Source organism: Lepisosteus oculatus, chromosome 28 (genome assembly GCF_040954835.1).
Source record: "Lepisosteus oculatus isolate fLepOcu1 chromosome 28, fLepOcu1.hap2, whole genome shotgun sequence".
Lineage (NCBI taxonomy): Eukaryota > Metazoa > Chordata > Actinopteri > Semionotiformes > Lepisosteidae > Lepisosteus > Lepisosteus oculatus.
The window spans coordinates 8513282-8540705 of record NC_090723.1 but is presented as its reverse complement, the minus strand read 5'-3'; the positions used below and the strand labels follow the sequence as shown (position 1 = coordinate 8540705).

Sequence of the window (27424 nt, the reverse complement as noted above, 5' to 3'; positions counted from 1 at the left end):
AAAGGGAAGGGAAAAAAAACAACTCTGAATCACACACACAAAAAAAATCTGACCTGTCTGAGAGCAGGGGTGTAATGACTGACACAGTAGAGGCATGAAAACAGCCTGAAGTAAGGAGAACAGCAGGGGTCACAGTTCGATACACACTGCAGTGCTTTTCTTCCTGGCTGGACATCTCAGCTCGCAGGTTAACAATCTGCTGCAAACAGTATTTTAAAATGACAGGTGAGACACAGCAAGGAGCCAACAAGCAACAATGAAATATATATATATAGTAAGGAAGGCACACGTAGCTAAGGCATCTTTCTAAAGGTGCATCAGTATAAATCAATCAATAATGCTTTTCTCTATAGAGATAAAAGCCAGATCTAATGACATTCATAGACAGTGAACACCATCTCTGCTCTCCTGCTTCATTAAGTACCTTTTGCGGCAGGCAGGTAATGCTTTTATCTCTGTGAGCCGACATTTAGATCTGAACCCGGAAAAGGACAAGAAAGAATGATAAGAAGCTTTTACAGAAGCCCAGTCATCACTTCCTTGAAGGCAAAGCTGCCCGAGATGAGAAAGGTGAACTTGTTAGTGATGGCAGAGCTTGTGCTACATTATTGAAACATTAATGTCAACATTAATCATTAGTAACCTGACAGTACTTTTACGTGTGCTTCTATACAATATGTTGCTGAAGGTTTTGGAAGCAGCTACTTTATCGAGAGAATGTCTCTTTAAAAAAAACTTTAAAATGACATAGATAATTAAGTGACAGTGGGTAGGTAGATAGAGGCTAAGAAGAAATGGCACTAAAGATATCCAAAAAAACAAAATGATTTCATATAAAGTATGCCAGTGGATGGATACAGCTAGACAGACTGAATGAGGTGAGGGGTGGGGTGGAGTGGAGTGGGGGACAGATGTGAGAAAGAAAGGAAAGGTAGACACTCTTTAAGGTTGTAATTATGTCTGCATTACGGAGAAGAACAAAGCAGAGCCCTCAAGTCATAGCACAGGGATGTGTCCTCTCTGTGGCTTAATGCACGCCGGGGAAAATGTTAATAACAATACTCCTGCGCAGAGCCCAGACTCGCTGGCGTCTCTACTCCCACACGTTGTGAATGTGTTTGTGCACGCGCGTGTGCGTGCATCAATCTGTCTGTCCATCCCCACTGCTTCAGGTATGTGCATCCGGCCCTTGTGCACAAGCTGCAGACTTCCCTCGCCCCAGCTCCAGCTTGACTTCAGACACGCTTGCAGAGTACAGCCCCTGGCCTCCATAATCGCTGGTGCTCGGGGGTCAAAGCTACAGAGGGTGAAGTGGAAAGAAACGGTGCCTGAATAAAAACTTTTGTCCTCTCCAGCATGCACAGTTCTTTCAGCTAGTCTCGTTTCCCCCAGGTGCCTGTGCTCACCCTGGCACTGACTGCTTTCATGCTAATGTGAAGCTCTTCTGGCCTTGATAAACACAAGAACTGGACATGAAAAGGAGCTCCATCTGATGTCAGGACACCTTTTGTATTTGCCTGTTGCAATATTTATGCTCCATGCCTCCTGGCCTTGTCAGTTGACTCATGAGGTTGAATTGTGCTGGGAGAGACTGAGTGCACAGTCAGACTGTGGCTGACAAGCAAGGCAGTAAATTATATTCCTGACTGAATCTGCTTCCACAACTAATCAGCAAACTATGATAGCTTACTATAAACATCACGTTCTCATCCTCGTTCATTATCCTCACAGACTGACAGCAATGCCAGGTGACATCAAAACACACATTTAAAAATGTACAATAAATTGACTTTGTGACTTGGGAAAGTGAAATGCATTATAATCAATAACTGCTACCACTTTCACAGACCAACGCTTATGATATGAAATAGGAACTGGAATAAACACACTGGTGTAAAGCTACCGTCTGTGAGATTATGACTGACTGCCTGTAAATCAGAATCCCACTAAAGGGTGGAGTTGTGTTTAATTTCTCTTTATATCAGTTTAAATCTATTCCAATGCAATTGATATCACAACACCCTAAATTAAAACTTGCCCTTTCCTTATAAAAGCAGCGTAAGCATCTGGGAAGCAGCCCAGATATTTTGGGACACTAATACACATTATTAAAAGACGTTTAAATTTTGCTTTCTTTTATTTTGTAACATTAGGAGTGCATATTTTCTGTAACAAGTAACTGGTGATAAAATAAACATGAAGGGAAAGTTTTATGCACAAGACTATATATTTGTTTTACTCCAAGTCCGTGTTTTTCAAAACTACAGTGACGGAGCCGTGCTAACGTGCAGGATGAACAAACATGGATCTGTGTGGCGGAAGCCGAGAAGGTTACACCCAGGGCTGTTTATCTGTTTTTAGTGACTTTATTTTCAGCAAATAAAAAAAAAATGGTTTCACCCAAAATTGCCGTGTTTGGAGCACAATAAATTCACTGCAATGACCAACTGAGAATAAACAAAAACTGCAGCAAATGCCTGAATCATGAAACAGACCACAGCTTTGCCATCTAAGTTGCAACTACGTGAGCTGTAGTTTATTGTGAGCACATTACCTAAACATTAAACTACAGCATCCCACCCTCTCTCCCCTTCTATCTAATTATGTATCCTGTCTAGAAAATGACTCCATTAATCTCTTCATAATATTTCAGAAGTCTCTGTTCAAGTAAATTGTATTTGTTTATGACTACGAAATACAAATACAAATATAAGAGCTGTTCAAATCACTGTGTTCATATGAGACCTCTTTGGGTTTTCCAGTTTCCTCTCTTTCCACTGATGTGCTGGCTGGATAGATTGGTGGCGTGTTTCTAAATTGTACCTTAGTGTTGTGAGTGTGCATGTGCTCCGAGACGGACTGGCTTCGTGTCCAGGGTGTAGTTCTACTTTACACCCTACACTTACAAGACAGACTCGGGGGTGCTTTCTGATAATGGCTGGACAAACCAAGCAGCATAGCCAGTACTATCACAACATTAGTAGTGATTTTATTTCAGTGTTGCAAAAAAAAAAAGAAAAAAAGAAGGTTTTTCCATTGCTGGGATAATCTGTCTTACAGGCGGCTGCCCTGTAAGAAGACTAATATGTACCCCTATTGAACGAACCCCTGATTGACTGCTATAAGTGTATTCCACTATATACTGGATACAGGTGATAGTTTAAGGCAGGAGAGAGGAGTGGGCAGGTACAGTATTTAGATAAGATATTGTGAAAGGATGGGAGCAGAAGTGTGCTTGCTATAAACTTCGCTCGCTGGAAGATGTCCCTTCAAAACATCCTCCACCTGTCTGCAGCCACTGATAAGTTCCTAAGGTCCCACTGAACTTGCTGTAGCACACCAGTGCGCCTGCGTCCGGACAATTTCAGGCAGCGGTGTGTGTGCAGCAGGCAGGCTGCGGAGCTATACAGGAGACGAGCAGAACACGACACCTTCTCGGAAGTCAACAGGCCACATGAAGTGTTGTTCTGCTTTGCAGACTGGAAGAAATGACCATTCATCCCTGCAACACCTTTTCACATTATTTTACTTTTTCCAGTTCAGAAAACAGCTAATTCCATACCCTAAAATGAATCATAGTTCTAAATATAACTTATAAATATTGATTAATTATGCAATTTATAATTTATGCAATTATGCAATTTAATTCTCTTCGCTCTGATGTTTTGTTCTACAGAAATAAGCTAGACTCCGCTTGCAATCCATGTTAAAATAATGTAGTGCTTCAAAGCAGCGCTCTGTCTTACTCTGTTCGGTTTATTTGTCCAAGTCCTGGAATACTAACACAGCATGTGAACTTGCTTTGAAACTCACCTCACTCTCAGTTTATAAAAACACAAACTGAGGCGCATTCAAAATCCACAGAAAGCCTGTCCAATAAACATTTCAACTACAGTCGCCACTCTCCTACACTTAAAGGTGAACAATAACAAGCCCACAGAGCTTTTACAACCCATGAGCTCTTCCTATATAGTGGACAGCAGGACCTTTTCTATTCTATCTTTTAATACTGTACCGAGCTTTAATATAGTGATTACGCAGGAATACACGTGAACAGTCAGTGTGTGTGTGCCTGGTCTCCAACAGCGTCTCTTGAATATGATCACAGTGCTGGCAAGAGCAAAAGACAGTCCTGCAATAACCTAAATGCTGGCTGTGAAAACTGAATTTCCTTTGCTTTGCTGACGAATGCTAGAAATATGAAAGAAACCCCCCTTTTCTTGGAATTTGCAGAGCTCCTCTTTCAGCCTTTTCTGTGGGAACGGTGGGTGAACCACTATGTACATCCCTGGATAACTGCTGCCAGAAAGAGATCTGTTAAAAATCACCAAGGCCGTCTCTCCTGTCCAGGGTCTTGTCTATTTTTTTAACCGAACCACCTTATTACAAAGTGTTGGTACAATCTCCTATTTATCCAATGATTGCTGTGCTAACGCACCACCAAATGTTCTGTCCGTCATGCTTTAAGTAGCTGTACATTGGAGAGAATTTGTCTTAATTCCTGTGATTGTCAGTATCCTTAGCCACCTCCCTTTCATCGGATACAATCAAGACGCGCTAAATTGGTTCATTACCAAGACTGCTGCTTTTTTTCTTAATTTTGTAACGCTCCAACGCGGTGTGAAATTGTGTTATTCTTGCAGGTACTTGACGCGTAAATGTACTGTGTAATTGTAATTAGACGACTGCAGCCTCTGAGTGTTCAGGAGGTGGTGTTGGGGGCCTAATTTGGAGCAGAAACTGTGACAAATTCGGCGTGCTATTTCCACTCATTATGCGGCGCTCCCGACCGCAAATGTGACAACAAATTTAATTAGTAATGCTTGTAAACATTTTTTCAAAAGCAACCCGTTCACGTCAGGAGACATCCTAGACTCCTGAGCACAGCTCCATACAGTGCAGTTCTGGAATAAACGCTCTGAGGAAAATACAAAACCATAACACAATAGCTAAAGGATCAAAGGGAAAACTATCACGTCGATCAAAAGCACAATAGATAAATCTTTCTGCTCCTACTACATTTGTACTATAGCTGTTACTGGTACAATTACAACCTGTGTTAACAGCAGTCAATTACGAGATAAGCGGAAGGTCTTCTACACATGCGAGTCTTACTAGAAAAAGACCTCGGTGTGTAAAGATAGAAAAAAATACGTCACCATCTTTACCGTTTACGTCATCTTAACGCAACTTTACGTCACGTGTTAGAAGAAAAATATTTAATTCCTGATTTCCTAAAAATTACTAAAGAGCAACGACAAAATCAAAAACAACAATGACTACGATGATGATGATTTCGTGCTGTTTTACCTCTGACAGACGTATGAAAAGACTAATCTGTCGCAGAGCCCTCTCGATATTTAGTCCGATATTACGTTCTGAAGTGCTTGTATACATAATTCGTCTAGAAATCGGCTCGATTACGAATAGACACTTTTTATTTGGAATCATAACGTAGTTTCCAAAATACTGTTCTGTTGATAAGGCAAAACAAAAATAACGCAAAAATAGAAGATTTTTTTAAACTTCAATTTGAAAAAGTTTGAATATCATCAGCAGTGTCAAAATAGATCATGGCGAAATAACGCAGTAAGAACAACTTTTTTTCCTCAATTAAATATGTGAAAAATAGAATATTAGATATTTTGCGATAAACTAAAATATCTAATAACATAGTTTAATATATTTTGAGAAAATAATGATGTATTCAGAACGTTATAAGCTCCTTTCCCCAGTTTTCGTATGTTTTCCTCGTGTTTTTCCTATTAGTTCGTAAATTAAAAAGGTAAAAAAAAAACCCCAATCACGGCACTAATCCTTCTACGACGTGACAAGGAAGTAACAAAATAAAAGCGAAAATATTGCTATGGATATATTACGACTGAAATGTAAAAAATAATTAAGGCAGGAGTCTACACTTGAAGTTGATTAACATTTGCTTTAAATTTATGTCAAAACGTATATTACATTCCACTGGTTCTGAAGAGAACAATAAATAGGAGCAATATTTCAGAACGTTAGTCAAAACCCAGCATTTCCTCCACGGTTCCAGGGACCTGCTCATAAATCACCAGGGTGTAAGCCTTATAATAGCTGTGAAATAGCAGGGCTGCCTGAACTATACTCCGACCCTAAGTTCCAGCTCCTAAATCAAACGAAATTGCACATATTGGCAACAATATAAAGAAATCAGAGACATACTGATTTTCCCGAACAAAAGTGGGAGGCAGCCAAGTATTAAATTGTGCATTTCTCTGCTTGCGTATAAACACTGAAGAGAAGTGAACAGAGAATAAACCTTACAGGCACGCATACCGACTGGAAGTGGGTCGAGGGCTTCATCTCCTTTCAGAATGACATGACCGAGGCTCTAATCATCCTTGAAAAGGGCCGATTCGCTTGTTCATAACCGCCAGAAAGCATTTTCCCTCGCTCTTTTGTTTGAGCTACTACTACCCGGTCTGGTATGCGTGAAAGAACAGACAAGATATTTAAAAAAAAAACAGTTACGGTTAATTTATAGCCGGGACAAGTGGCAACATATGGGCAATATTTCTGTGGAGTGGGGGAAAATGTGTATTATTATCTCGTAATTTTACACATTAACGGAAGAGACAAAAAAAATGGAAACACAGTCAGTATGTCAAGAACCGTCTAAATAGCGCGTCATGTCTAATAAATATCAAGGCCCTTGAACAGAGAGCTCCCGGAGTTGTGCTAAAATCGAAGATGTGCCAGTAGACCTCCTCTTTGCGGGACAGAACGACCACACACGCAGCGCCGTCTCCCAGATCCCCTCCATCCCAGCTCGCCAGCGGTAGGAGACAGGGTGCATCCGTGAGCTCTGGAAAGCTGCACAGGAGATCAAGCCCCGGCACTCATTTACGCGTGTGCATTAATGAGACATCTCGTGGCGGCAGCAAGAGCAACAGCAACAGTGATCATACGCGAATTCAGCGGATGCCAGTTATGTAATTGCTGTTCTGTTCGGCAGAAGCGTTTTGCTCTAGCGCAGGTGCGGAGACTGATCTCACAGTGGTACAAACGGACCTTCACATTCCGCGACAAAACCTGCGCTTGAGAAATAAACCTTCCTCCTTTTCTTCCAGAATTCGTTCAGCCCGAGTGTGGTGAGAAAAAAATAAATGAAAGAACGAATACACTGGCTAGTGGATTTTAATTATTGGGTTTTTTTAAAAATAAAATATAAACCCATTAAGCTTGTCTACATGGGGTTCATAAACTCAACGCCACCTTATCGCATCAGACTCTCTATAGCCTTCACTTCATTAAAGTGGTTTTCTTTTTCTTTCTTTTCCTGTGAAACAATAGTGTTATTTTCGCTCCAAATGCGGCGTCAGAAAAGGCCGAAGGGGAGTTCCTTGCTCCCCGCATACCAAAAATACCTCCAGTAACGCTTAATTCCTCGGATTTGAGAAGAGCGCATTTTAAAACGTTTGGGAGGTTACAGTCATTTTAATCTATTAATCTCTGCCCCAAGGGAAGGAACGAGAAACCAATTGAATTTCTGTCATACACGCGAGGGGGGTTGAATGGAATCAAACGAACGAATTTTAAACATTTTTCCCCCCCTTTCCAAAGTGTTCTCCTACAAAAGGTGCTTGTAAAACGAACGTGTCGGTAAAACTGGTGCGTATCCGATTTTCTCCAGCCTTATCTGAATGTCTACCATTAAACCCGACCCCCCTTCCACTCTATGTAATCAGGTACAGTAAGTCTAATGCAGAGGGATGAAGTCTACAGGGAGGGACTCGAATCCGGAGCCCCACCGTGAGACCTCACCGCCGAGGTCGCCGAGTCAAACCCTCCGACACAGTTCTGCCGGACTGGGGCGCTTTTCATTTTCATGCGACTTTCCAGCCGATCACCGTGCAGCGCGGTGCGACTACCCCGCCATCTGAAGACATCCCATCTGCAGAACTGTTTATTTCCCTCTTAACTGAAATACAGATGATCACAGGGGTTTAACCGAGACTTCAAGCCTCTCATTATGCTCGACGCTTGGTGCTGCTAAGCCAAGTGGTACTAGTTAAAGAATCTGAAGTTAAAGACAAATAATAATTTAGGGGTGGCTGGGTGGCTTCACGTGCATTTCATTCATCCCATCCGCTTGAGTAACCGCCGGGGAGCTAAGCCTGCGAGCCGTTCCATTTCAGGCGACTTTTTAAAACGTTATTACAACGTAAGACTCGAAGTGACACGTTTACTTCGTGCAGAGGTCTTCGGTCCCGTTGCACAGTTTCTCTGCACATACTCTTTAGTAAAACCCACAGTCAGTAACGCATATTCTAGGTTCCCCGAGCAGCTCCTGAGTTCTGCAGCTGACCTGCTGTGGAGGGGGGCTGCGGGAGCAGACAGGCTTCAGTGTCAGGAGCGCATACCGTCCTCCGTGTGAGGCTCGTTGAGATTGTTTTGGGCTGAAAGTCGCTATATAATGCAATGTGTATTTATTATTATTAAATTATTATTAAAGCAAGGTTTCATTTTGAAACAACCCTTAGAACATATTATGGAAAGTACAGGGATAATATCACTTGCCAGACGTCTATGCACCTTTTTATTTCTGATGTATTTGGCTCAATCTTTAAAATGTACTTTGTGTGCCTCTGTTTTAACAAATCATCCATTCTGCCAAACCGAATCTGCTACAAAAGAGACATTCACTGCAGAAATTCCACCGAATAGACGCTTGCACTTAAAAATCCCAAACTCTGAAGTACAGATAGACATCTTTTCTTAATTGGCTGTGATTGGTCTTCATGTATTGTAGGGCCTAATTACTGTTGTGGTCTCTTAACTACGCTTTTCCTTACAAGATTTCTCTGATAAGGTCATATGTAGACTACTTTTTTCCCCAACAACAACCAAAAACCTTTAATATTCTGAAACATGACAAGCCTGCTTTTAATATTTATTTTCGTACACAGATACCTCTCTGTGATTCAGATTTAAACAAACTTTGGGCAAGTGCAATTAAGGCACTATCAGAGCAACTTGCCTATGACGATGGGAGTCATCTCACTTGGGAGCTGAGCTAGATCTGGAACCCTGATGTGCTGAGCTGAAGGTTTTCAAAGGCTGACGAATAACAGTCGCTCTTAAGCCCATATCTCTCTCTTGAACTTCCTTGCATGTCTGAAATGCGGTATGCGAAGAGAAGGTTTGCACGTCCCCGGTGCAATGAAATAAATTCTGCCTTCCTGTATGTCTGCTACATCATCCAGGTGGGGCTGCATGTTGGTGGTGGTGGAGGGGAGTCCCCTTTACCTTTGATTGGAGTGTCCAGAAAAGCGCTATATAAGTGTAAGCAATTATTATTAATACCTATAGCTGAAACATGTGACTCCAGGCAGAGACTGCCTGGGTTGAGCTGGAGGCATTATCATCTGCAGAACCCTTTAACACCCAATGAATGGGTTTCAGCAGGTGCTAATCACATCAGACTATATTTATTAGAGCCAATCAGTAAGATTATCTTACTTCAGGAGGCATGTTCAAATACTTTCATCTGCATACTCCAGTACATACAGTATACAGTATATATCTACAGTCTAATTATGTATTGATGAATAATTAAATGTAAAAATAAATAAACTTTAAGGTAATTCTATGCCTCATCCAGTAAATAATCCTGACGCCAGTAATGCACACATTGTATTAGAAGGCCAATTTGCAGTTTGAAGGAGCCAGCAAAACAAACAACATAATGAAAAAGAGAAACTTTTCACTTTTCAAACCATGATGGTTTAGCGAGACCCATCAAAGAAGAAGCACTCGTTTAATTTTCCACTTCCTCTGTTTTGTTTAAGCCAAGTTTACTTTCTTTCATTGAATAGAAATGTATGTCCATCGGCTCGATGCGCCATGATAGGCTATTCCTGACCCTGAGATACACACATCTCCTTGGTGGCACCTGGGCACTTTCTTTTAACAAGTTAATTTATGTTTGTGAAGCAGAAAAAAAATAAATATCAAAACTCAGATATGAAGGACAGGGAATGAGTGATCACTAATTCTGATCTAAGGGAACACAATTACCAGCTCTTCCCGTCTTTTGAGCTGCTTGTTCTCTTCTAAAGGACCCACTTAACACACACAATCACCCCCCTGTCTGCTGCATAAGAAATGATCTCCTTCTCAACCACTGATGATGCTTTCAGCACAGTCCCTGGAACAGCACTGGATACTTTAGTGCTCCTATTTGTTTTAAGGTGCCGATAATTGGCAGCAAAGAATCAAAATAATTGACCTTTTCAGACGCCTTTGTAAGAACCCACTGCAGGACTGCAGTGAGGATGATTAGGATGAAAGAGGCCACAGGGAAGATGGATGGCTTTTGACTCCATCTGGGAATTCGGTCTGTGAAACAGCTAAACAGAACAAGGGCAGCAACAGGGTGATTGCCTGAAAAATACATTTTTTTCAAAACCTAAAACCCAAAAGCTTACTGTCTCATAGTCAGAAATAACCATCACAGAAGTAGGGACGGAGGCAGGGAAAAGCCATATTGCAGTTTTTCCATAGTATTTCAAAAACAAACTATATTGCACAACATGTAAGGGTTAGGGTTAGTGTTAACCTTAACCCAGATAGATTCTGCATATTTGCAGTGCAGAAATAATATTCTGCCAGTAGCAACCTGTGACCTGTCCTTGGTGTCGAGGCACCTCGTTGGGTTTTCGCTCTGCTGGCAGAAGGCAGTCTTGTCTCTCTTTATCCGAGTTCCAGGCAGACAGAGGTCCGTGATAAGTTGTTTTTAGGTGGCGGTAGATGTGTTACGGCTTGCAGGAACAGGTAGGAATCTTCTTTCACTTGAAAGAAACAAAAGAGGAGAGAAAGAAGCCAACAGGAAAGGGCTGTAATCCTGTGGTCTGACAGCACAGCCTGCCTCATTTGCGAACACTTTGCTGGGATGATGAGGGGAAATTGCGCTGTCACCCAGATCAGAAGGAGGAGATCAGTGGCAGACAGTGCGATGCTAATTGTACTTCATCCTAGCCGTGATTGAGGGGGTCAAGGTGCGGGAGAACAGAAATTACTGCCCATGTAATAGACAGGAGGACTTGGGAGACTAAACACTTTTGGGGAAAGAAATGCCAGCTCTTTTGTCGACTTTGTGCACCCCCCCGTTCCCTGGCAGAGAAAGAATGAAACTGTCTTTTCCAAACAAGAAGGAAGGCATTCTCCAAGTTAAAACCAAATGGCTGTAAAAGAGGCTTTGCACTGCTTCAAATCAAGGGCTCCTTACAGCCTCCCAGACTTCAGTCTCTGAAGAGCTCTGTAAAACTGTGAAGAGTATTAATTTTGGCCTTGAACAGTCCGGCCTGGCTACAATGTGCTGGATGGCTGCCGGTGCTGCCTCTGCTCCGGCTCCCATCCTGCATGTGGAAAGAATTTGGATCTGAGAAAAGGGGGCTACCCTCAGTGTTTACAGGACTGCATTGTTTTCTCACACCCTGGGATGCAAGCATGGGGAAAATAAAAAAAATGAAAAAAAAAAAGAAAACAAAGAAAAAATAAACCATTTTTTTCCACTCTACATCAACCTTGTGCCAAAATAGTAAAGAAAAACAAGTTCAGCTCTGTCTTAAATCAATGACTGGGTGTCTCAGTGGCCTGATGAGTCTCCCGGGACATATTTGGGAATCTTTCCGTGGTTACTGACTGCGTTGCAGAGCGATCCTTAACCCAGTTCATCTTGGGTCACAACGGCTGGGAGCCTGGCATCGCTGCTGACATTTCCCCGTCTTGTTCCTCAGCACTCCGAGGGCAAAAGCAACACGGCCTATTGCATCGGGCCGCTGGGACAGCTGCTGCCGGACAGGAATCGGCTGGCTCAGAGGTTGAATGTCAGCCTGTGTTGATTAGCTTGAATCGAAAAATAAATAAAGTGGTCAATCGTTCACGGTGCATGTGAACAGCAGAGAGGAAACGAACGAGAAAGTCACGCTTGCGTGGAGGATTCAAAACGGAGAGGAGAAAGGGCATTTTTCTCATCAAATCCCGCTATTTTAACTTAAACTTTTATGTTACTATTTAACTGCTGCCTTGTTTCTTTCTTCTGGTGGGCGGCCATTTGAAACCGCTGAAGGAAGAGCAGGAACTGCCTTGGTGTCTTCTTGACGGCTCGCTCGGGCCTGAGCCGCAGATCATGGCAGTAAGGGGCCCGATCGTTTTCGTGGCCAACGGCGAAACGGGGGCCCCAGCCCTGGGGCTGCAGGGTGCGCTCGCCGGCCCAGCTGCACAGCGGCCTCTTCTCAGCCCGAGCAGCGAGGCCTGGATTCCAAGCAGCACAAACGGGGGGGGGGTTGCCGCGGGAGGCGGGGGCAGCTGCCCCCGGCTGTTTTCTGGCGAAAGTATTTTCAGATGTGTTCAGGTCTTCGTTCGCGGCCCTCCTGCGAGCGCATGAATTGTCTCTTTGATTCGTCACAACCCACCGCTCCAGAGGAGGGTGCGGGCGGGCAGAGCCCAGAAAGGAGAGCCGACCGGCTCTTCCCTGACGGGAACGAGGTGTTCATAAAGGCTGAGGGTGGATCTGAGCTGTGCTCCGACGGCGCTGTAGGCAACAGCGATGTAACTCCTAGCAACAAAACAAGCAACACAAGCCCAATGGCTTCCTCTTTCTTGTGTTAAGTTCTGTCTTACGGCCATCTCCAGAGTTATCATCTCCATATTTTCGTACCGTTACGTGAGAAGGCAAGCCCTGTGGAGATGGGGGTGTTTTGTTTGTCATGTGCTGGTGGACGGGTGTAACACCTGCATTATGCCAAATGGTCCAGATGGACAATGAGTCCAGCAGCAAAAGTAACACACTGCAGCAAAATGGTTTAAGGAACAAACAAACAGGAAGGATAAGAAGGATACTGTCGGGGACGGGGGGAAAAAACCTGAAAAGCAGAAGGAATTTCTCAAAGGAAAGTCATTGTAATGGGACAAAATGGACTTTAAAGGAGAAGAAGAGCAGAATGTGGATTTTCCTGGCAGTGTGGCACTGGCATTAATGCCAGCCAGTGGCTTCTCACTGCAGGGGTGAGGAGGTGAGAGTCGCCTGATCACCAGGTGCTCATGAGCTGCAGGCTCTGTGGACAGTAAAACTGCTCATGAAACAGACGTTATAAATAAAAGTTATGATTTTTCTTATCATGGTCATTATTATAAAAGCAAGGCAGGAACCTCTGGAGAATGGAAGCGATGCACGCTGATGAATATGGAAAGGCGGACTCTCATGTCTTGAAAGGACTGGCACCTAGCGTCTGCGAGACGGACTGAGAATCAGCCTGTAAAATAATAAACACGGGCTGGACCGCGCGCCCAGACACACCTGCGACACCAAACGACGGCACGTTCTCCTCCCTTGCCGTACTTCAGAAAATCATTTCGCCTCACGCCCCACCTTGAAACAGCTAGGATGGATGAGCAAAGTTAATGACAACCGTGCCAAAAAGGCAAAGATGCACACAGATCTCACACACACATTTGTTCAGCCTGTCCTTTCGCCCAGTGCACCACCGAGAGCTGAGCTGGGAAGCAGGGGAGGGGGGGAGGAATGCAAATTTCTTTGCAAAATGAAACTAATCCCAGAAAGCAGAAATAAGAAGGAGAATAAAAGAGCCGAGCGGCAGCAGAGATGCCATGGAACTGCTGCCCTGTTTTCAAACCGGTTTTCCCAGGTAAGGGATTATCTGGCTGGAGTTACCTGTCCTTCAGGTAATGCAGCCACTGTTTAAATGCTCTGTTGCTGTTGTCATTGTACAGGACATCTTTTAATAGGTTCAGGTTCACAGCATGTTAAGTAAGAATGTTCCTTAATGGATCTTTTAGATCGACGTGTCATTGTTTGTAATCCTACTCAGTTCTACCAAGCACATGGCAGTGATGTTATTGGCTGAACCAGGGAGGCAGATCAAATAAAAGGTGCTGAGCAGCTCAAGCTGAAATCCTCCAGTGGAACCTTTAAAAGTGTAAAATATATATGTACACAGACATATACATAATTATACAATACTTACCCAAACACACACACTCTGCCTTATCTTCTTTGATGCCCTGTAAGAGCTACAATGTGATTTCTTCATCTGCGAGGGTATCCCATGAGCTCCCGTGGGCTGACAGTCTGACTGGGCTCTAACCGAAACAGTGTGCCAAGAACAGTAGTGTTCCAACGCGACAAAAAAAATTCAAATCAAGTTTGCATGAAAACCGCCCCCCCCTCGCCAGAGCCCTTCCAAAGGATACTGCAGAACAAAATCGTCTGACAAAACGGAGAGAATTCTCTAAATTTAATGATGGCCCTACGAGTTAGAGCTCAGATTAAACAGCTGGCCTGGTGATGCTGTGGAGGGTTCAGCTATACAAAGGCAGCCTGGATTCTTGGCTTAAATATTTTATCTTGATCAATTATGAGTTTAAGTGCAATCGTGTGGGCTGAACTGGAACCCTGTGCTCAAGGCTGTTAAGAAGGAAAGGTGTTTCGCTGTCCAAGAGAATCCTCCAGAAGTCTAAGCTGCAGCCAGGCCATAAGGTTTTTTTTTAATGAAAGCAATGAGAAAGCAACACAACTAAACATGAACACACAACACCTCCCTCTACCCCTGCAACCCATCTCCTCCAAACCCTGAGGGAGGGAAGCTGCTCTTTACAGCTGTTTAAGGAGAACAATTTCTGCAGATCAAGTTCAGTTCTTGACTCTAAGCCTGGCTCTGTAAAGTGTTTAGTTCCTTTGTGATCCAGAGCTGCGAACAATAGCACCTATAGCCCCCTGCCTGTTCAAGCCACCTATTGAATAACCAGAGAGCTCAGGTTCGGAGCACTGTGAAGCGTGTCACGTCAACGTCACAGCAAAACTCAGAACAATAAGGGGTTTGAAATGGTCTCCTCCGGGGATCAGACCTCGCTTGACAAGGGAGTGGCTGCACTAAAAACATGACCAGAAAATAACCTGCTCCCGTTTTATTTTAATGATCATTTAGTATTGCAACTATAATACCTCCTTATTTTGTACAGCACTTTCCAGGATACATCATCCCCCGGCATTTGAGTATTAAGCAAAAAAGAAAAGATAAAACATGTTAATACAACAAAGGAAACATTTGCAAACTGGAGTATAAAAGTCAATTTCGAGATGGGATTTGAAAGCACTGATAGAAGTGCAAGATCTAATATGGGACTGAATGACTGTTTCAAAGCCTTGGAACCACAGACCAGAAAAGCATGGTCTTCCAGGGTTCAGAGCCTTGTTTTGGGAACTGTTAGGATGCCAAAAGAGGGCAAATTACATGTTCATGCACAGGGAGTTAATAGTTCACTAATGTATTAAGGAGTCCAACCACTCAATACCTTAGAGATGAACAGCAGCTGAGTTAGGAAACTAGTGCAACTTGTTAAGAACACGTTTGGATACAACAGCAAGTATTATAATAATGAAGCCTGGAAAAGACAAATATATGTTGTTCGCTTCTCTGCATCAGACTGGGAGAGACGTGAAGAGCTACCAGGAAAAAAAAAACACCGGCACAACGTTGTGAACAAGAGTTTCAAATGCTGAAAGCTGGATCAAAGACGACACCAAAATTACTGAACTGAAAAGGAGGAATAAGAAAGAGAATAAAAGAGCTGAGCGTCTTGATTGTACCTTGATCGATTCCAATGATTGACCGATTTAAATAATTCAACTAAAGAAGGCATATTTGAGTTGATAAGGAAAATCAGTTAGTACAACGTCAGTCTTGCAGCAGTCACTTGTAAAAAATGTTGCATACATTTTTTGACCATAATCTAAGCAGTGTGACAAGGCTGATAATATTCAAATAACGTCAGCCTTTGTGTCTGCATACATTTGTGTGTTATCAGTATAGAAATGAAAAGTGATACCATACTTACAAAGAGCAATAACATACATACACAGAATAATGGGACCAAGAACAGAGACTTGTGGGATGCCAGAGAAGGCCAACTTTGTTGAGAAAGAATAAACCCCAGTTTATTGACAGGTAATATTTTAAACTACATCAAAGCTGTTACAGTAATATCAAAACAGCAGGGTGGTCTGATCAACTGTATTAAATGCAGCACTGAGGTCCAGCAGGACAAGAAAGGGTAAAAACATAGACACCAGTAATTCTAATCCAGCAGGTTACCATCTGATTACCATCTGTAACCTTAATAAGAGCTTTTCTTTTTAAACTGAGGAATCACAACTGTAACTTTGAGAGCTAAGCAAAATATCTCCGCTTCTTAATGATTCATTGATGATTTCAGCGACAAAGGGACAGTGCGCTATATAATGGGTGCAAAGAAAGACAGCAAGGAATATATCCCAAGAAAAAGAATCCAAGGAAGATTCTGTTTCCCTTTTCATGACTGCAGTGATTTTACATTTGTGCAAAAAGAGGATTTTATAAATATCACTTCCTTGCATGAAAGTAGTTTCTTAATGCATCACATGCCTCGGGTGATTTTTCTTAAAATATTATTTTAGAAAAAGTGAATACACGTTGGCTAGCAACCCACTACATTACTCAAGTCTATTTTCAAGAGCACCTTCACACTAAATGCTTTGGTAGACCTGTAAAGCGCTTTGAGTGGAGTGTCCAGAAAAGCGCTATATAAGTGTAAGCAATTATTATTATTATTATTATTATAATAATAATAATTATTATTATTACTAAGACTAATCTAGGCATTCTGAGAGCAATAAACCAGCTACTGGAACCCAGAGGTGTAGTTCAGTTCCTTGCTCATAAAGCAAAGCTTTAGGCATTTCAAGCTTGTGGACACACACATTACAAACCTTGCCACAACAGTTCCATCTGAGAAATGGCCTTCGATCCCGCACACGTACAAGCTACGGGAACAACAAGACCACCCAGTCCCAGAAATTAATAAATGAATCAATGACACTTCATGGTCGGCAGAGAACCTGAGAAAACAACTTAAATGTATCCAATTAAGCCTTGCTATGACTAAGTTCTGCATTCTCCAAGATTCAATTATTTAAAGAGACTTGGGAGCCATGATGGATGACGGCCCTTGAGGACAAAATCTGGTTTCTAATTAGAATTGGAAAAGACAAGAGAAAGAGCACAATGTCATCGATTATGTCATTTATTGGTCCAGGTCACAACATTATCTGCACCGGCTTGCTTGACTGTAAGGCAAAACTAACAGTTTTGCTATCCCAGTACAATGGAAGAGCACTGTTTTAGATGTGGGTTTCACTGGAAAACAATGGCTGGATTTGCCTTATTACAAGTGAAGACATTTTAAAATGTCTAAACTACACAAAACAAAACAAAAAAATGTGCTTATACTCAAAAGGGTGACCTGCTAACCCCGGTCTCATAAAGCCATTGTGCTTTGGTGCTTCAGGTGTTTAACCTTGTCATATTAAACCAGCCGTCACAGGTAATTCACCAAGGCCTGCTTCAGAGCAGCTCCAGGGAGGAAGGGAATTCGCCAGCTCTGTTCTCTTAAGCGACAGATTGTCTGCCGCTGTCTGAAGCTGCCAGAGACTTCAAAGGCAGCAATTTTACTTGTCTCATCTTTGAACCTCGCCGAATCTTCCTTCCCCCACCCCCAGAGAAGCTGTGCTCTGCCATCTACAGACAAGCTCTTGCAGGCTGGGCACTCCCCTTGCGAGCACAATGGGCATCCGCGATGCCGCCCTCCCTCTTCCTCGCCAGAGCTGCGTGGAGTGTCCCATAGGTGCGGGAGGCAGGCCGGGGCTTTCGACAGAACGTGGGTCAATGCCAAAGTTCACCGCTGCCTTCCATTCAGAATTCAGGCGAACCGCTGCAGGCTAGCACGCAGTATCAGCTTTCGACGTGCTACTCTGCAGTGTCAAGGTGAGCTGTAGTTGTGCTCATTATGACAGGGCCTACATGAAAGATACTGCCTGTGTTATATGCTTGTGTGTTTTGTCCCCCCCTGCTGAATGTTCTAAATAAAATCATTCAGAAGTGATCAGTGAATCGGGTTACAGGTCCAGGGCTGGTTAGTACATTGCTTGGGGACTTTGCAGCAGCACTGTGGCCTGTGGACAAGCACGTACAACAGCTACATTTATTACGACTGTGGAAAGCTCAGACGCTAAACGTGCACATGTAGTATGAGGCTCTCCACAACGGCGCTGGGCTACAGCGTAAATGCACACTGGTCAAACGTCAAGAAGCAAAAACTGGACTTGAGTAAAACAGAATATGTGTTCCAAACAAAGGAGCTGGACTTAAAGAGTGATTTATGAGGTTCATTTTCTTTTTTATTTTTAGTTGCTGGACTTCAATTACACATCATAAGGGGTATTAATCACTTCCCACGGAGAAAGGAGTGCGATATCTTTGTGCTGCCTTTTCGGTTATTTGGTTTGGCTGAGGGACGCGCTGGGCTCTGCTAAGAGACTTCATCCAGCAGCCCCCCAGCCAGAGCCAGCCTTGAGGCGGCGTTTCTGCTCAGTGAAGCCCAGGCACTCCCGGGCAGACTAAACTGTCTTTAACTGCTCCTAGGGTGGATTAACGTGCTCCAAAAGCCCTCTGTAAAGCAGACAGTAAGATTGATGGGGATGCTGGAGTTACGTGAGCAGCACATCAAAGGGAGCTGCAACCTGTGCAAATATGTCGATGGTTAACCCTTCCATCTCACTCAGAAGACTCCTGGTGTTTGTTTTAGTTCTTTACAAAAACATTTATTTTTGCCACTGCATCTTGTTCTAGGGGTTGTACACCGTGCAATGGCAGGCGCCATGGAGTGGAGTTGAGATGTTGGTCCCCTTGTTTTATTCTAACATATCTGCCAGTCATTTCAGGCCCAAAACACAATGACCAGAACAGTCTCACCTACTGTACATGAGGTTTTCAAGAGAATATATATATATATCCCACCCCCAAACATGTGGCTCTCAGCTCTGAGTCATTCATGGATCTGATAATTAATGAGGAGCAGATGATCGCCAGACAAGCCATTAGACAATAATATTTTTTTCAATTTTCTTTTAAATGATCATTATCATATGGAAAGAAATGTTTTTTAGGGGTACTACTGGAGACTTTATCAGGAGTGAATGTTTGAAAGGGGGGTACCCAGTAACAACGTTTTGGGGACCCCTCACGTTAACAGGAAAGACAGGACAAATTCTGCACAAGACAAGGTGATGCAGGGTTCGTATTACACCCAGGAAACGAAAAAGTACAAGAGAAAAAGGACAGGGCTTCGGGGCAAAGAGAAAAACAAAGACTTCTTATTTTTCAGGCTTGAAACCTTACTGTGTGACCACAAAACCCAACAGTCTGAAATAAAAAAAAACTTTTTAGATAATATTTTTAAGATATATTTTTTTAACCCTCAAGTGCATGATTTTGCTATTGTTGTTGTTTTCGTGAAGTGCCTTACCTGTTTAATTAGTTTCAAGAAGAAAAGAATCCAAGTGCACTTTTTTTCTTATGTACCTTTGGATCTGCCTACGTTACAAATCATGTTTCTAAACTATACAAGAGTAGAAACCTGTCCAAAAATTGCACAATCTTCTTCTCAGCTCAAATGGCTTCAAAGCTCAAAGTTCACGCTAAATGACAGCGGCTGACAATATCTGACTAGTGCAGAGTCGGTTATGTTATAATTTTCTTTTGTAAGATATGCCATGTTTATCACACGTGTCATTCCTTAATGGACAGCACACAGCTCCGCGTGACAGGAGGTATATTTACACCCAGGGGTGAACAGTCTCGCGTCAACGTTCTTTCCAACAGACGAGCTGCAGGATGGTAAGGTGCGTGCCATTCTGCTGTTGTTGCCCAGAGCAGTCTCACACATGACTCACAGGAAACGAAAGGCCGAAGAGTTAACGCATTTGACTGCAGGGCAGTGCGTCACGTCATAAAACAGTTCTTCTCACCCGTCTACCATCTTTTACAGGCACCTCGATGACTGAGGAGAGTACAGATCTGGGAAATACCTGAGTCCTCAGCAGTCACTGATTAAACATCTCAACTTGTACGCATTTCCTTACCTGCTGTTCCAGTGGGTGGGGGGGGGGGGGTCTTTGTACACCCTCTTTGCAGTGTCCCCCTAAAACTCCTCAACACCACTGGGCATTGCGGTCCCCGAATGGTGTAATCCAGGGCAGAAAGATGTGGGCTGGACAGTGCAAAGCAGCCCAGGCCCTGCTGTCTCTGTCCAGATGTTCTGTAGTAGTGTCTGCACATCAACTGGGAAAGAGTGAAAACAAACAGTGGTGATATATGTGAACAGGTTACTTCAACAGGCGACATCTGAACCTTCACAGCACTGCAGTCATCAGAGAGGGCAGATGTCAGAACACTTTGCTTTTCAGATATGAACGTTTACAGTAAACATAGAGCACTGAGGCGCTCTGGCAAAGTTTCTGTGCATGTGTAAAGGGTGATAACCTCATTAGAAATTAACGATGGTTGCAAAGCTCATGCAAGAAAGTGTCAGTAGAAATCTTCAAACGGCCCCGACACATTTGCGGAGGGAGAACAACGACACCTTTTTTTGCCTGCAGCCCAGTGAATTCTTTCATCTGTCCTGTCCAGTGTTTGATATGAAGAAAAAAAAGAGTCCAGCCAGCAGAAAGAAAAGTCCCATGGATCGTCACCGACCCAGACAGGGTCAAGGTGCAAGAGCCCACAAGGAATAATTGTAACTGGAAAGCCAGGAGGCTTGTCCTTTGCATCCAGGGACTGTGGAGAGCTATTTGCATTCCAGCAGTGAAAGTCAAGACAATTATGCCATTTCCCTTCCACTATCTCTCACCCCAGATCAATAGCAGCTGCAGCTGGGCATGTGCTGCACGCAGATGGAGAAGATTGGGGTTAAGCCTGCTCTGGCCCCCGAGAGGAAGAGCCCAGAGATTGCCTCCATACCTGATGTTGGGAGCTTTTTTTCCCAAGGAACGCTGCTTCAGAACATGGGGTGTTCCACTGAGCGTGGGGCGGAGGAGGGGGTGCTCTGAAGCTCTATAGACAGGAAAACAAACAATCAAGACTTTAGAGCTCCTCCTGAACTACATTTGTTTCAAACCAAGCCAGCTTAGACTGCCCCTCTCTCCTATGTCCGCTCATTTTTCACAACTGGCAATTTCTTGCTTTATGATCATCAGAACGATTTTGTGATATACAAATGAGTAGCACAGGGTAACAAAAGAGGAAGGCAATGCACTGTTTTTCTGCATCAGAGAAGAAGCCCTCCAACTGGCTGGTCGGTCACATTCACATAATTGCGCACAAGTAGGGATGGTCTAAAATTTAAGACTGAGCCTAGGTTTTGTTCCTGAAGAATTCTGTGCTGCATGCAATTATTTACCATCTGGTTGAGGATTTGGACAGGCCAGATCTCCATTTCTCAAACCAATTATGCTCAGATCATTGCAATTTTTAAAAGTGGGTAAACTGCTACCAATAACTCCTTCCTTTATGTTACAAAGAGTGGCTTAAACTATCTTTGGAGAGAGGCTACAGACACATAATGAGAGGATTATGGCTGACAATGGGCTGCTGACACCTCCTGACACCTGCGCTACCTGTGTTCGGAAGCTAAATCAGAAAGAGCATGCCATTCAGTACAGCTGTCCAAATCTAACCTTTCTCAGATAACTCAATTTAGGGGCCATAAAGGTATCCCCTTTTCTGTCTTCATCGAGTTGTTCCCTGGCCTCTGATGACAGGAAAGGGCATCAACTATTCTCCTGCTAAACCCCGGTGATCAATCACTGAGATCTACAATTAGGCTCTTGAGTCAAAACAGTAACCATACACTTCATGGAGGTTGCTGCAATGGATGTCAGACCTGGAGCACTGTGAAGAGGTTAAAAAAGATCCAGGATTTTGTTGCTGCACCCATCTTTACCAGATTCCATGTCCACTTAGGCTGGAAGCTTCCTTTAAAATGACAGTAGGCTAAATGGTGTTTTAATCCAGTAACTAATCCCAGTCCTGTCCAGGTTTTAGATTGAGAATTGAACCAGATAATAGTCATTACACTTTCTAACTTTACCTAACAATAATACATTTCCATTATTAAGCTACATCCGTGCACATTCTCTATTGGAAGTCTATAGGCCCAGGTCTGCCTGGAATCATTTAGAACATGTCTTAGGCCTGAAGCAATGGGGTTAAAAGGAAACTGCAGTCCCAATTTCTCAAACTGGTTATTAAATCTCAGTAACAAAATACATTTATTGACGGTATAGAAACATTTGACAAATTTCAAATTAAGGACAAAAACGTGAACTTTGTGAAAGTACTGTAAGTTTCCATGTTGTCGCAAACCCCTAGTCTCACCACGGGTGAATGAACAAGTTTGCGCAAGTTGTGAGGTTATGGGGCCCTTCCTGCTCTCTAGTCTCTGTAGTGACTAAGGTAATGTGATGTACAAGAGAATAAATAGAGGTTGTGCATCTGACATTTCACTGCAGAAATGTTACAATGCGATCTGTATCCAGACATAACAAGTAAGTTGTATTTGTCAGCAAAAACCATCTCAAAGTTGAGAGCAATATTTCTATTGGATTAAAAGAGATGTATTCACAAGCCTACTTGTTTACAGCATCAAAGAGCAGCTCCACCTCACCGGAAGTTTTGTTGCCTCATTCTGAATCGTAGAACATAGTGCTGTGCATACCTGGAAATTTATTTAGTTTATTTTGCGATGTGAATTGGAGAAGGGAATTGTGATTGTGAAGTTCCTGTGTATGTTTTACTTTCATTGTGGTTTGGAATGCACTCATCAATGCTGATTCTTCCAAACCCCAAAATGTAAATATAGCGTTGCAGTTCCCCTTTTCGTGGTTGGTCTTAAGAGAGAGAATCCAGCAGCAAATGTGCTGTAAAGAGAACCAGCACACACCAGGCCTTAAAGACCTCCTAATCTTACAAATCAAGTCGCTTGACAACATCAAAAATAATAGTTTCTCCAGTTTACACAGCACTTTACATCCCAAAGGATCCCAGAGCACTTCACATTAAAGAGGAGCCCCACTTCAACCACCAGTGAAGCGCGGCAGCCATTCTGCTCCAACAGACCCGCTACAGTGCTGCCTCTCAAGGTGATCCATGCTTCACAACACTCCTCCACTCCAGCTTTCTCTTTCTGAGGGCTAAACAAAGGATTACAAGGAGCAAAGGATAGCCAAACAAGGGCGGGCAGCTGGCTGCACGGGGTGGAAGGTGTGTCCATTGTTGTATATTTCCCCCTCCGCTCCCCATTTGCACTAACCTGCGGAGCAGAGTTGCCCGTTTCCACCGCAACAAACATACAAAAATGGCTTTTAAAGTCACCAAATGATTGCCACACTCCCGTAAAAATCACCCTGCCCTGCGCTGATGTCATAACCCATTGACACGCAGATGCTGTGAGAACTCCTGATTGCTGTAAATGATAATGCACAGGCCAGAAAGGGTAACATGTATCAAATAGCTTTCAAAGTGCAGCAGACAGATGCATATTTCACTGGAGCGACTGGTGTGAAGCACCTTGCTCACAGGTATGACAGCAGAGCCCCTCATGTTTCTGACAAACCCGTTTCCAGCCGAGAGAGAAAGAGAGGAAAAGCCACACAGAGCCTTTGTCTTTGGCTCTTACTTTGTTTTTCATTAGACGCGACAGTGACATCACACCCCACCTGTTTGCCCCAGCATTCCGCTGTCGTCATGGAGAGGTGCTGACGGGGGGGGGGGGGGGATGGGGTTGGGGGGGGGGTAGTTGGAAGATTAGTGCTGTGCATCCCGCTCCTCTTAGTTTGGTGATTTTGACGGTCTTAAATACCTCCTTGTTCCCCTCAGGGGAAGTGGGTGTTTCAAAGGCTGTCAAAGGCTTGAGGTTCCCAGGAGTAAAGTTCTCCTGCTTTGAAGGTAAACGAGGAATTCCATGATGTGTAATAATGGATTATGGCCGTGTCTCGCTGGGAGAGGCGAAGGTGAAGACCCCTGGAGGACTCCTGGGTCATAGGCAGATGGACCTCTTCATGAGGAAAGCTTAGATACCCAGGTTGGGAGTGTGTTTGAAGTCAGTTCTCAAGATCCAGATATTCATTTGAGAATTTGAATTTGTCCATTCACGTACCCTGGTTTTATACCTCTAAATGAAGGAAACCCACTGTTTTGAAAGTTCTCTTTTTATGAACTTGTTAGTAGGACTAACAATTGATCACTGAGAGCTAACCTCAGTGAGTTTGGTTGTGACAGAGCATAAAAACATAATACACTTTTTTTTAAAGTATTCTGAAGTATAGGAAATGAGGAGAGCCACAGAGGCATACCACTATAATGTTCCAATGGTTTGAAAACAAAGTTTTTAACATTCACATAAGCAAACTTCAAATAAATGAAAAAAACAAGCACCTTGTCCAAGCCCTGAGGTTTAAGTGACTTGAAGAATTCCACCAGGACATAGGTTCACTCAGTTAGGTTAGAGACAGGTCGCCATGGCGATGACCTCTTCTACCTCTGAACTGTCTCACGTGCGCGCGCGCACACACACACGCGTACCTGAGTGAAAGGCCTGTATCTGCTATCTTTTCACTTGGCTGAGCTCTAAAGAGAGTGATGAAGGACGCCTTCTTAGCGTGGAGCTGGTCAATACCACATCACAACACATTCCACAGAAGCCTATTCCCCTCAGCACCCCCCCCCCCCCCAATTTTACCCCTGCACCCCTGCCCTCCAGACAAGCCCTGCCTCCACCCAAACTCCCTTTGGGGTATGCAAGTGACTGTATGAGTGCACAGCGGAGCTGAAAGGACTCATTGTTGGCTTATCTCTGTTGTGCAATGTGCTGAACCACTGCAATCAGCCCATCTAGAGCTGTGCTGTTCCCAGACCTCCAGGGAAGACCAGGTGCTCGCTGTGACTCCACAGGTGGAGGTACCCTTCCTGAATTGAGTGGGGGAATCCTCTCTGCTGTCCATTTACAAAACACACATAGACAGGTTGAGCTGCCATCTAAAGGGATAATCCTGTAGCTGTGCTGCTTTGCTTTATTTTAGGAGCGGCTCCTCATTCCAGTTACACAAAATTAAAAACCAAAATCACCTCTCCTCTCTCTTCCCAACCAGTATTCACCCTTAGTGCAGCCGTAGACCGTATTCAACCCCACTGCCTGCTTCTGCTCATTCCACAGAGAGAGCACCTCAGAAAACAACTCAAGTAAACTGCTCTTGTAGTCTGCCATGGGAAAAGCAGAGTGAAGTGTATTGCAATTCAGCGAAAGCATGGAAAACCATACGGAGGTATGGTACAGAAGACAGCAGCTATGTGAAAAAACATACACGTGCATGAGCACTGCAAAACACCGGGAGACTTCTAAAATATTTTACAGCAGTAAACTGTGAAAAGGGTCAGCAAAAGAATGAAAGACATCCTTGACTAAAGTTCAGTCAACTAGTTGTGACAGGCAACTTCAAAGGAAGATTGATAGTTAATGGGATTTAAAAAAAGACAATTCTCTATCTGCTGAGATTGTCAAGATTGATCTATATGGAAGTAATTTATAATAATAATAACTGCTTACACTTATATAGCGCTTTTCTGGACACTCCACTCAACTCACTCAGTTCACTCCACTCAGTTCATAAATGGGGATTATTAAGAAGGCCATGATTGGTAAAGGCCAATAGGAAATTTGGCCAGGACACAGGGGTTACACCCCTACTCTTTTCAAGAAACTGGGATTTTTAATGACCACAGAGAGCCAGGACCTCGGTTTTACATCTTATCCGAAGGACGGCGCCTGTTTACAGTATAGTGTCCCCGTCACTATACTGGGGCACTAGGACCGACGTGGACCACAGGGTGAGCTCCCCCTGCTGGCCCCACTCACACCTCTTCCAGCAGCAACCTTAGTTTTTCCCAGGAGGTCTCCCATCCAGGTACTGACCAGGCTCACACCTGCTGAGCTTCAGTGGGCTGCCAGCTGTGAGTTGCAGAGTGATATGGCTGCTGAGGGTTAAAGGAAGAAAAAAACCCTCTGTAGCCCAGTGATTTGCAGGGGAGGAGAGCTAAGAGAAATACTGTCAGCACTTCAGTCCAGAGAGGGGAGAGAATATTGCCAGGTGTCACCTAGAGCCTCAAGTCACCTGCTAGAAAAGTATTTGGATTGTTGACACAGATGAGTACATTCCCTATCGAGATGACCACCGTATCTCAAAGAAAGAAACACGTCATCAGGAATCTTCATGGGAAACGAGTGCAGGCCTGCAATCATTTAAAAAAATTGACTGCATCGGTGTTTCACTGCTGTGGGTTTCTGGCTGAGGAATACCCAGGTTCTTTACTTTCAAGTAAATGCCTTTTTTTGTGGCAGATTTTCAAAGTACCATAATGCCAAATCTAAACTGCACTCATTAAAGGATAAAGCAGACAATTTAGAGGTAAACTTGCAGGACTTTCTTTTTCATTATTTCTTTTCATTCAGTCCCTCACAAAGATGATGTTTAATTGCGTTCAGATTGATTCTGGGAAGATGGCCACAAAGAAACCTATAGGTTTCCTCATCCAGACTAAAATCATTACCATCAAAAGGTGTATGGTGAAGTAGTAACTACTGCTCTTCCCTGTGGATCAGAATTTCAATACCAGTGCCCCTCTGTGTTGACCAGGGCCAATGTGATGCAGGAAGTGCTGTCCTTCAAATGAGACATTAATTGACATGCTGGGTCATTTAAGATCCTCTGGCTTTTCTTAAGAGTAGGGTTGCAAACCCCAGTGTCCTGGATAAATTCTTCTCTGGTCTTAGGCAATCTCACTTCCCCCAGAACTTTAATTCAGCCGCTGAAGCAATTACTCACTCCTCCACCTGAACTGCTGTGTAATGGAGCTGCTGGTCACCACCCTGGAATTCGATTAAAGTGCACTCTGCAGTTTGATGGAGTGCGTCCCCTTCCCATGAATAAAATGCTTTGAGATTCTTCTGGGGGTAATGCAGAATGCAGTGTTTGAATTTCACATTCCCGTTTCTCTTCACCTCGCACTTATCGGTTAAATCCAGACGCAGGGTGCCAACCCTTTCCCAATTTAAGTCTCATTTCTTGTATTACGCGTGCTGGCGTTAAACCCTTGGCAACACCTCCTACTTTCATATGACAAACGCAAATACAAATTTCACCTTCGTCAAGGATGATGGGGCCTTTTCTCAGATTATTGAATGACTCCTTCCCAACTCACCCTGCTCGCCCACAGAAACAGCGAGAGCACTGCAGCGCCAGGCTGTGTCCACAGTGGCTTTGAAGTTGTGGAATGGCTAGAATCTGTGGAGATCACAGGCTGCCCTGCCTCAGGTGTGGGTGGTGGGGAGGATGTCACAGGAAGGCCTAGCCAGACTTCATACACCTGGACACGGCACAAAAAGAGAGAGAGAGGGGGGACATGGGGTTATAAACACTCATTTACAAAGCCTG

At 43.6% G+C, this 27424-nt stretch overlaps 1 protein-coding gene across 5 annotated transcripts in view; it reads right to left on the bottom strand.

Annotated features, from left to right (window-relative positions):
• Positions 1-27424, bottom strand: part of LOC102698037 (homeobox protein Dlx4b-like) — a 156946-nt gene that overhangs the window by 19145 nt on the left and 110377 nt on the right. For all 5 annotated transcript variants that reach the window (XM_069185562.1, XM_069185565.1, XM_069185567.1 and 2 more), the window contains 3 exons: positions 27192-27356; positions 20898-20990; positions 20021-20219 (listed from right to left, as the gene is read on the bottom strand). In XM_069185562.1, the coding sequence (XP_069041663.1) occupies positions 20021-20216 (196 nt within the window). In that variant the 5' untranslated portion in view covers positions 20217-20219; positions 20898-20990; positions 27192-27356. The remainder of the gene's footprint in view (positions 1-20020; positions 20220-20897; positions 20991-27191; positions 27357-27424) is intronic.